Source organism: Hemitrygon akajei, chromosome 6 (assembly GCF_048418815.1).
Source record: "Hemitrygon akajei chromosome 6, sHemAka1.3, whole genome shotgun sequence".
In the NCBI taxonomy this organism is placed as follows: domain Eukaryota; kingdom Metazoa; phylum Chordata; class Chondrichthyes; order Myliobatiformes; family Dasyatidae; genus Hemitrygon; species Hemitrygon akajei.
This window is the reverse complement of record NC_133129.1, coordinates 87,389,821-87,401,486: the sequence shown is the minus strand read 5'-3', so window position 1 is coordinate 87,401,486 and position 11,666 is coordinate 87,389,821. Positions and strand designations below refer to the sequence as shown.

Here is an 11,666-nt window from a genome sequence, read left to right as displayed (position 1 = left end):
TTCTGTTTTTTGCACATTTTTTCATCTATTCAATATACATATACTGTAATTGATTCATTTATTTATTATTTTTAAAATATTATTTATTATTTTTTCTCTTCTATATTATGTATTGCATTGAACTGCTGCTGAGTTGACAAATCTCACGTTACATGCCGGTGATGATGAACTTGATTCTCATTCAGACTCTGGTGCAGATCACAAGTCCTGGTTATGTGACCACTGACGCCAGGCAGTCAATCTCTGAAGAGTGTTGATAATGGCTGGGGTCACCCGTCTTGTAAAGGCACTGCCCAGAAATGGCAAACCACTTCTGTAGAATAATTTGTCTAGAACAATCATGGTCAAAAAAACCATGATCGCCCTCGTCATATGACATGGCACAGAACGATGATGATGGTGGTTTATGGTAATATTACTTTATGTGCTTGGTTTGTGTGAGTTATATGTACTGTGTTGTGCACCTTGGCCCCAGAGGAACATTGTTTCATTTGGTGGTATACATGCACACAAATGAATGACAATAAACTAAACTCGAACTTCAACTTACTTTTACCAATGCAAAAAGAGACAACTGAATTGTGTTTAGAAACAATATCGTACTCGCAATCTCCATCCAGTCCGCGCTGTATGTAACTCGGGCCAACAATCGCCTTGCTCTCTGCAGATGCTGCCTGACAAGCTGAACATTTTGAGGATCTTCTATTTTTGTTTCAGATTTCCAGCATCTGTTTTTTTTTCCACTCAGATTTGCTCAGTTCTGGACTAATTAGGAGCGGCCAATCAGATGCCGGTATTGGCGGCTACATCCACATTCTCTGGACAAATGGCGGGGGGGGGGGGGGCGGTGGATTTTGAGTCAGAATCTGGTCTTTTGTCACTGACATATGTCTTTATTGATTGATTGATTGAGATACAGCATGGAATGGACCCTCCTGGCCCTTTGAGCCACACTGCCCAGGAATCCCCCAGTTTAACTCCAACCTAATCATGGTACAATTTGTGATGACTAATTAACCTATCAACTGATACACCTTTGGACTGTGGGGGGAAATGTACCCAGTCACAGGCAGAATGTATAAACTCCTTCCAGACAGCAGCGGGAATTGAACCCAGGTTGCTGATACTGTAAAGCGTTGTGCAAGCCACTAGGGTACCACGCGTGGATTTGATTTTTGCGGCAGCAGTTCAAAGTTCAAAGTGAATTTGTTGTCAAGGTAATGTAGGTTAATCTGAGCAACCCTTTATGTTACCTTGGTCAGCATCAATGAGATGGGCTGAATGGCCTGTTTTGTTGCCCTATGACTCTATGAATCCAAGGCTGCTGCTAATGAGGAAGATGAGAGCAGGACGTTGAAAAGGACATCGATACGGTGATTAGTCAGAGTTGTGGCTGAGGCAGGTCAGACCCTGTACACAGCTTTGAACCAACGTACACAACCCTGATCACTAACTCAGGGCAGCAACACCATGACCACTTCACAATACAGTCAATGCTTATCTCTGTTCTGATCCTCTTCCTTCAAAATCAGAACCAGAATCAGGTTTTATATCACCAGCATATCTGCAACAAATACATTGTAATACAGAATAATTAAAGCTGTAAATTACAGAAGGAAGTGTATATATATATTAAAAAAGTTAAATTAAGTAGTGCAAAAAGAGAAAAAATACTGAGGAAATGTTTATGCGTTTAATGTGCATTCAGAAATCAAATGGCAGAAGGGAAGAAGCTGTTCCTGAATCACTGAGTGAGTGTCTTCAGGCTGCTGTACCTCCTCCCTGATGGTAGCAATGAGAACAGGGCATGTCCTGGGTGATGGGGGTCCTTAATGATGGATGCCTCCTTTTTGAGAGTTTGCACTTTGAAGATGTCCTGGCTATTACAGAAGCCATTGCCCATGATGGAGCGACTAACTTACAGCTCACTGCAGCTTACTGTGATCCTGTATAGTAGCCCCCCCCCCCCACCTTCCCCATACCAGGCAGTGATGCAGCCAGTTAGAATACTCTCCATGGTACATCTGTAGAAATTTGCAGGTGTCTTTGCTGATGCACCAAATCTCTATGTCAAGTTTTTACTGAGCTAATAGTGCATTTGCTTAAGGAATGTTCTGTTCTCATGGATGCTCTGGGGCAGTGATGCTACTCCAAGTAAGTTTTTCAATGCACCTGTGCACACACATGGACTTGTACAGATGACAATAAACTCAAACTTGACATTTGAATCATTTTCTATTCAAGGGATTCTCCGGGCAAATTCCTGGGAAGATATGGTTATCCTGTCATCAGAAGCTAGAGAAAATCGATGTACATGGTTTGGAGTTTTGAAGAACATCAGGTGACTCAGTGGGTTGAGTGGGGTCACAGCAACAACCTTGCACTAGGACGAAGGAATTGATTGTGGGGTTCAGGAAAGGGAAGTCGGGGAGCACACACCAGTCCTCATTGAGGGATCAGCAGTGGAAAGGGTGAGCAGTTTCAAATTCCTGGGAATCAACATCTCTGAAGACCTATCTTGAGCCGAACATATTGATGTAATTTACCAAGAAGGCACAACAGCAGCGATATTTCATTGGAAGCTTGAGGAGATCTGGTATGTCACCAAAGACTCTCGCAAATTTCTACAGATGTACAATGGAGAGCATTCTACTGGCTGTGTCACTGTCTGGTGTGCAGAGGGTCACCACACAGGACTGAAAGCAGTTGTAAACTCAGCCAGCTCCATCATGGCCACTTACCTCCCCAGCATCGAGGACTCCTTCAAAACGTGATGTCTCAAAAAGGTGGCACTCAGGACATGCCCTCTTCTCATTGCTACCATCAGAGAGGAGGGACAGGAGCCTGAAGGCACACCCTTAATCACTCAGGAACAACTTATTCCCCTCTGCTATCAGATTTCTGAATGGACAACAGACTCATGAACACCACCTATATTTTTTTTGTCAAAGTGAAAACAAATTTCTACCAATTGGTCTAAATTTATTACAAATATTACACACAAACTAATTGATTTCATAGTTACTCATCCCCTTTCAAGTCAGTATTTAGTAGATGCACCTTTGGCGGCAATTACAGCCTTGAGTCTGTGTGGATAGGTCTCTATCAGGTTTGCACATCTGGACACTACAATATTTCCCCTTTACAAAACTGCTCAAGCTCTGCCAGATTGCATGGGGATCGTGAGTCAACAGTCCTTTTCAAGTCTAGCCACAGATTTGCAATTGGATTGAGATCTGACTCTGACTTGGCCACTCCAGCACATTAACTTTGTTGCTTTTCAGCAATTTCTGTGTAGCTTTGGCTTTATGCTCGGGGTCATTGTTTTGCTGGAAAACAGATCTTCTCCCAAGTCACAGTTCTCTTGCAGACTGCATCAGGTTTTCCTCCAGGATTTCCCTGTATTTTGCTGCATTCATTTTACCCTCTACCTTCACAAGCCTTCCAGGGCCTGCTGCAGTGAAACATCCCCACAGCGTGATGCAGCCACCACAATGGTTCACGGTAGGGATGGTGTGTTTTTGATGATGTGTGGTGTTTGGCTTACACCAAACATAGTGTTTAATCTGATGGCTAAAAAGCTCAATTTTGGTTTCATCAGACCATAGAACCTTCTTCTAGCTGACTGCAGAGTCTCCCACCTGCCTTCTGGCAAACTCTAGCCGAGATTTCATGTGCATCTCTTTCATGTGATGATTTGGTGTGTCATATTAAAGGGGGTGAATACTTATGCAATCAATTATTTTGGTTTTTATAGTTATTAATTTAAATCATTTTGTAGAGATCTGTTTTCACTTTAATATGAAAGACTCTTTTTCTTTTGATCAGTGTCAAAAAAAGCCTAATTAAATCCACTGTGATTCAATGTTGTAAAACAATAAAACATGAAAACTTCCAAGGGGGTGAATACTTTTTATAGACACTGTATATACTTTTAAATGTAATTTATAGTTTTTATTTTTATGTATAGCATTGTACTGCTGCTGCAAAACACAAATTTCACAACATATGCCAGTATTAAACCCGATTCTGATGTTTCAAATTTATTTATTGGGATACAGCATAGAACAGGCCCTTCTGTCCCTTTGAGCTGTGCCACCCAGCAAAACTCCCGATTTAACCCTAGCCTAATCACAGGACAATTAAGCAACTAACCGGTACATCTTAGGACGATGGGAGGAAACCAGAGCACTCAGGGAAACCCATACGGTCACGGGGAGAACACACAGCAGTGGAAATCAAACCCAGGTTGCCTGTACTGTAAAGCGTTGTGCTAACCCCTATGTTACCATTCTGGCCCTGATTCTGATTCTGTCTTTAATGAAACAGCTAAAAGATTAAAGATCAGCTTTGTATGTTTCAGTTTTGATGTGCATCTGACAAATAGTGAAATGCATGGGGCAGCCCCCAAGTGTCTCCAACAGAGTATGCATGCAACTTATTAACCCTAAGTTATACCTCTTTGAAACGTGGGAGGAAACCTGAACTTGTGTGGTCACAGGGAAAACATACAGGCTCCTTACAGACAGCAGCGGGAATTGAACTCAAATCAATGATAGCCGACGCTGACCACTACACAACTGTGCTGCCCCTAATCCTGAGGGCATCTCAGATGCTGAGAGGACGTCACAGGGTCAGAATGAGGAGACAGAGTTACAGAATGAGATGGTGTTTATTTAACACCGACGTGTGCAGGGACCACCTTCTCACAGAGGGGGTGGGGTGACGAGAAGAGTACAGCTCAGGAATAGGCCATTTGGCCCACAATGTTGTGCTGGACCAGCTAAAAAGTGAAGCAAAAATCCCCAAAAAACTAAACCTTCCTACCTAGACCACTTCCGTATCCCTCCACCTTCATTACATCCATGTGCCTATCCAACTGTCTCTAAAACCCTCTAATGTATTGGCCTCTACCACCACACCAGGCATCCATAAATCTGAGTGAAACACTTACCCCTCACATCCCCCTTGAACCTACCCTCTCTCACCTTCAATGCATGCCTACTGCTATCAGAGCAGGACAGTAACGCAGTGGTTAGCACAATGCCAGCGACCTGGGTTCAATTCCCGCTGCTGCCTATTAAGAGTTTGCACGTTCTCCCCATGACTATGTGGGTTTCCTCCCACAGTCCTAAGACGTACCCATTGGTAAGTTGTCCCGTGATTAGGCTATGGTTAAATTGGGGGTTGGGAATTTTCTAGAAGGTTCTGGAGGATGGATGACTAGGAAGAGTTAAAGAGGAGGGACTGGGCAGCAGAGGGTTCCCATCCAATTAGACTGCCTGGTGAGGTTCTGGGGGTATGTCTGTGCCAGGGTAACCACAGTGTTCCTGCTACCATGGAGGTGCTCTGGGATTGCTGGGAACTGCAGGATAGTTTAATTAAGTTTGTGTTTATGATTTTGATAACTATTTTCTCTGTGATGTGGTATTGTGGGATATAATTTGCAATAAACAAACAGAACTGTGCAAAAGTCTTAGGGACATACTGTATAGACAGCTGAGGTGCCCAAGACTATTGCTGTACTGTAGTAATTTTACGTATTCCACTGTACTGCTGCCACAAACAAAAAATACATTTCATGATGTGTGAGTGATGATAAACCTGACTCTGATCTGGATCTCTATTGTGGACTGAGAGTGGGAAGGGGGCAGGGAGAGGGGAATCATGGCTGGGAAAAGGGGGAGGGAGCGGGAAACACCAGAGACATTTTGTAATGATTGGTAAACCAACTGTTTGGAATCAAATGACCTCGCCTGGTGTTCCAGGTCCAGGTGTGTCTGCACTCGCGCAAACGCCTCCCGTCCCTGACACTCCTTCTCTGCCACCTGCTTCACGCCCCTCCCGCCATCCTCACCGTTCCCAACATCCTCTGCTCCCGCCAGATCTACAAACTCGTTCTCCTTTCCACGTTGACAAATACGGCACTGGGCAAAATTCTGAGGCACCCTAGTGATATATATATAAGACTATATAAACACACACGACTTGCCCACAGTACTGTACTTTGAGAGGAATGGAGCACAGAGGAGATGAAACTCAGGAAACTAAGCCATGGAATGGTGGAGAGGAATTGATTGGCAGAGTGGTCAACTCCTCTTACATCATAAGACATAGGTGCAGACTTGGGCCATTCAGCCCATCGAGTCTGCTCTGTCATCTCATCATTGCTGATCCATTTCCCTCTCAACCCCATTCTCCTGCCTTCACCCCACATGCCTTTGACGTTCTGACTAATCAAGGACCTATCAATGTCTGCCGTAAATATACCCAATGACGTAGCCTCCACAGCTGCCTGTGGCAATGAATTCCACAGATTCACCACTCTCTGGCTAAAGAAATTCCTCATCTCTGTTTGAAATGGACTTCCCTCTATTCTGAGGCTCTACCCTCTGGTTCTACACTCCCCCACCAAAGGGAACATCTTCTTCACATCCACTCCATCAAAGCCTTTCAACATTTGATAGGTTTTAATGAGATACCCCCTCATTCTTCTAAATTCCAGTAAGTAAAGGCCCAGAGCCTTCAATCACTGCTCATATGATAACCTTGTCATTCCTGGAATCATTCTCATGCCAGGACATCTATTCTTAAATAAGGGGCCCAAAATTGCTCACAATTCCCCAAGTGACCCCACTGCTGACACATGACTGTGTCGCAGGATTCAGTTCAAATCGTATCGTCAAGTTTGTGGATGACACAACAGCAGTCAGCCTCGTCAACAACGATGATAGGTCGGAGTAGAGAGAGGAAGTGGAGCGGCTGGTGGACTGGTGTGAGAACAACAACTTATGTCCATACGTGGAGGAGACCGAGGAAATGATTGAGGACTTTTGGAAGGTGCAGATAAACCATTCCCCTCTGCGCATACATGGCTCCTCTGTAATGAGAGTTAAGTGCACCAGTTTCCTCTGAGTTCACGTCACCGATGATCTCACCTGGTCCATCAATATCACCTCCTTGAATAAGAAGGCACAGCAGCACCTCCACTTCCTGAGGAGACTGAGGCAAGTGAAGTTTCCCCCACCCCATCATCTTACGCAGGGCCCTTAGATTTATCAAGGATCCCGCCCATCCATCCAGCATCCTCTTTGACTTTCTACCACCAGGCAGGAGACTCCAATGCATAAAAACAAGAACAGTTAGGATGGGAAACAGTTTCTTCCCTCAGACCATTAGGCTTCTGAACTCCCTGGCGCATTGCATTCGAAGTGTCACTAGATAACTTGTTCTGTACCCTACAATATTTAATTTATGCACTTTACTTTCTTTATGTATGTGTAAATCATTTGTAGATTTCATCTTACTTTCCTAAATTATTGTTTGTTGTGTGTACTACTGTGCTTTACACCCCGGACTGGAGAAATGATGTCTCGTTTAACAGTGTACATATGCAGAATTAAATGACAATAAACTTGACTTGACCAGTGCCTTGTACAGCCTCAGCATTACATCCTTGCTGTTATATTGTAGTCCTCTTGAAATCAATGCATTCACCTTCCTCACCACCAACTCAACCTGTAAATTAACCTTTAGGTCTGTGCATTCTGCATTTGCTGACATGGATCTCGGAACTGTGAAGGAGCATATTTATAAACTCACCGGACAATAATTACTCATAGACAAGTTAAAAAAAGTTCAGAAAAGTTAACTGAATGTTGATTTTTATTTCAAGGGCGTAAAATACAAAGGTCTGGAACTTTATGTTACATTGGTATAGATCTGTGGTTAGACCTGCGTTCAGTCCTTCGAACTGTTCCTCAAGAGAGGGCGGGTGAGAGCTGTGACCTCAGTGTGGAGGCTGAGGAATTGAGGGTGGCTTCCTGACAGTTTTGGACTGAGGTTGACGCCATCCCTCACTCCCTGCTACAGTCCGGTGGCCTCCAGTTGAAGGGTCTCTCGCAACCCCTCTCCCATTCCGAGAAACTGGCCGGCCCAAAACAATCAAGTGTATCGGTTTTAAAATACTCTTTTCATATTCTAAGAAGAAAATTTTGGAGCTGGTTGGGTCACTAACCAACCGGTAAGGTTCTCCCCAAGGTTAACGGCAGGTCAGTTGGATGCCACCACCCAGGAGGGCGACACTCTCTGAAGCATCTGCCCAACTCCGTAAGGACTCTACGTTGGCCAAGCTGGAAGATCCCTTATGTCATGCAGTCCACCAGCTGAATCTGCCGGGATCTGTGGCCAAACACCCTTCAAGCTGTTGGCTGGAAGATCCGCGGTGGGACTACCCCGCTTCAGCACTCCTCGCTCTTGGGATCGTAGACCGGCTGCCCCGAGACGTGGTGGGACGACAGGCAACCTGGGGCTCGTTCCCATATGTCTGGGGAGCTCAGAGAGGAGAGTGGCCAGGTGGTCCAGAGTTTGCGCTGGATGTTGGGTGTCGGTGTGGGAGGGGACGGTGGGAAGGGATGGTGGGAGGGTGATGGAGTGGAACGGGCAGTGTATTACGATTGGAGGGGACAGTCGGCCATGTTGTGGTGGGGAAGGGTGCTTGGGTATTACATTGGGAGGGGCAGAGGTATGTTGGGGTGGGAAGAGGCAGTGTTTTGCAGTGGGGTGTGTGGGCTTGTGAGTGTGTTGGGTGCAGGTGTGGGGGGATGGCTTGTGAGGGTGATGGGACGGTTATAGGTGTGGGAGGGGCTGTTTTGGGGTGGGAGAGGATGGTGTGTGAGTGTTGGGACGGTTGGGTGTAAGTGTGGGAGGGGACGGTGTGTGAGAGTGTCGGGACGGTTGGGTGTAAGTGTGGGAGGGGACGGTGTGTGAGAGTGTCGGGACGGTTGGGTGTAAGTGTGGGAGGGGACGGTGTGTGAGAGTGTCGGGACGGTTGGGTGTAAGTGTGGGAGGGGACGGTGTGTGAGAGTGTCGGGACAGTTGGGTGTAAGTGTGGGAGGGGACGATGGGTGAGGATATTGGGATGGGAGGGGCCATTCCAAAGCGAGAGGCTGCCGTTGAACTTGGGCCCACTCCCAGCCTTCCCGATGAGAACGCAAGCCCAATATCCGTACTGACAACCAAAACTATTTACTGAAGTCACAAACGCCTGTTAAAGAACAGAAATCAAAAGAGAAAAGAAAGAGATAACTGCGATGGTCACCACACATTCCCCTTCATACAGCGGCCTGGTGCCACCAGCTGCACAGTCAAGTGGGAAACGAATGGCCTTAGGTCGGGCTGAGTCTTTTTGTTTCGCTGAAGGCTATAATGTACAAAACTGTTTGCAAGAATGAATAGCTCGGCCATCGCTGCGGAGAGGTGGAGCGGCGACCTCCCATCTCCACGCACTTCCTTGGCCTCAATCGGTCCTTAAAATGTCTCTCTCTCTGCCTGTTCTGCAGACAGGGCAGCTTTCACTCGTTATTGAAAAGTCAAGCAGAGACTAGATGCGTACTACTTCCTGCGGCTTGGGTAGAAAGGAATCAGGACTCAAACCGGCAAAGGAGCTGAAAAGGTGGTGCTCCCTTGATGAAGTTGACACCTCCTGGAGCTTGGGGTTGGTGGGGGGGAATGGGGCAAGGGTTTTGGTCAGTTCTGGAATGGGGGGAGAGGTGGGGATCAGTCTTTTCTGAAATAGGGTCACCTCTCCATGCATCTCTCTCTTTCTCTCTCTCTCTCTCAGAAAGGACTGGACAAGAGGGAGGCAGTCTTAGAACATGGCCACCATCAAACCTTTCCTCTCTGAATGTTCATGAAGTGTTGTTGGTTATTGACGGGGGTGGGGGGGAGGTCTGGTCTGGGGAAGAAATTCTGCAATTCTGCCCCCAGGAGGGGATTCAGAAACTTTAACCCTGGGAATATATTCTGGTCTTGACCTTACTGTTGGAAATCTAGTTGATCCCCAGATCAGAGAGCAAGGTCAGCTTGCTTTAACTGGGTCTATATTCTGGCCTTCTCCTTACTTTTGGGGAATCCAGTTTGGCGAGCTTTCTTTAACTCGCTCATTTGTCTAGCTGTTTCCTCCTCCCTTTCAAGAAAGTGAAAGTGACAGTGGGTCCCTGTGTAAAATGGCCTAGGCTAACTTTCTGGACAGATGATCAAATCATACGGGCTCAGTAAAAGAAATTTTAAGAAAGAGAAACAAATCTCAGGTTAGTTTTTAAATAGGTGTCTTGAATATAAATTTGGCTTTTTATGTTTGGCACATTTTCCTACCTTCTGACAGAAAACTCACTGGTGGGCCAAAAGCTAAGACTACCTTGACATTGGAAAGCTGTCGTCAGCGTTCTTTAGAGATGAGGAGTGAAGAAGGGAGGACATTAGAACAGGAAAGAATAATAAGATATCAATCCCTCTCCCTCCAAGAAAAAGTTGTATTATATTACAAGAGGGGAAGGTTTTTCGTGAAAAATAGCGAATCGATCAGGCAAAAATGCTCTGTCTTTCTCTCTCTGCAATGTCCATCATTGTTTCCAAAGGGTGGGGTTTGGGGTGGGGAGGGAACAGGAAAGGACTTTAGTCAGATCGGTTGGATCACGGTGAGGAAGGATTAAAAGTCGTTGTTCCTGGCTGCCCGTTGTCAAGGCAGTCGCCAAGGGCCCCACTATACCCGGGTAGTGGAGTGCGGGTGGGGTAACGTGTTGTTGTGGCCCGAGGGGTAAGTATTGAAGGCGTGGAGAGGCTGCATCCCGCTGATGGTGCTGGGGATCATGGTGATGGTGTTGGGGCTCATGAGGGGCACGTCGTCGGGGGCCCGGCGCAGGGCCAAGGTGTAGTCGGGGGGGCAGGCAGGCCGCAGGATCTCGTGGGGCCGCAGGGCGTCCAGGTCGCGGCTCTCGTGCTCGCCATGCTTGATCTGCAGCGACATGATCTCCTCCTCTGGGGCGTGGGCCAGGTCGTTGGCGGCGTTGCGCTGGGGGCTGAGCCGGCGGTGGAGCTCGTGGCGCTTGTCCCGCTTGTAGTACAGGGCGGCGAAGGCCAGGATGTTGAGGAAGAGCAGCGAGGCGCCCACCGCCACCGTCACGCTCAGCTCGGTCGAGTAGTCCCGTGAGTCCTCGGGCAGGCGCACGTAATTGTGCGGCTCCTCAGTGCGTTCCTGCGCAGGCGGTGAGGTGGCCAGCGGCCTCTTGGTGGTGATGGTCCAGCCTTTGCCGTGAGCCCGGTTGGTGAGGAAGGGGTCCTCGGGCGGCAGCTTGGTGGTGGATGTGTACTGCAGGATGTCGTGGAGGTTGTGCAGGTGGGGCACCAGCTCTAGCCAGAAGGCCACCTTGTTAGCCCGGTAGTGCTCGCGAATCCGAGGCTTGAGCCCGATGTGCAGGTAGGGCTTCTCCTTGGAGTTGAACTTGGTCCACGCCACCTCCTCGAACCGGTTGGGCTTGGTGTGGATGAACTTGGTGTCCTGGGGGACCGGTTTGTTGGGATCACTAGAGGGGGGAGAGAGACAGAATTAGCAAAATCACCGTAATTTGCATTGTCATGTTGGACAATGACCTCCCAGTGTTCAATGCCACATTATGGAGTCTTATAGTGGGCCCTTTCGGTCCACGCAAGCGAGATTCCCAACTGAGAAGGTTCCATTACCCACGTTTTGCCCGTATGCTTCTAAACCTTTCTATGTACCTGGTTTTAGTATCAACTGCTCACCCAACCTTCCACACTATTGAGGACATCTTCAAGAGGTGGTGTTTCAAGAAGGCAGTATCCATCATTATGGAACCTCACCATCT

The 11,666-nt window shown here is 47.1% G+C and overlaps 1 protein-coding gene across 6 annotated transcripts in view; it reads right to left on the bottom strand.

Moving 5' to 3' along the window:
- Positions 1-7,634: 7,634 nt before the first annotated feature.
- The window catches only part of LOC140729226 (neuroligin-1-like), a 448,622-nt gene continuing 444,590 nt past the window's right edge, over positions 7,635-11,666 (bottom strand). For all 6 annotated transcript variants that reach the window (XM_073048746.1, XM_073048748.1, XM_073048749.1 and 3 more), the window contains one exon: positions 7,635-11,363. In XM_073048746.1, the coding sequence (XP_072904847.1) occupies positions 10,544-11,363 (820 nt within the window). In that variant the 3' untranslated portion in view covers positions 7,635-10,543. The remainder of the gene's footprint in view (positions 11,364-11,666) is intronic.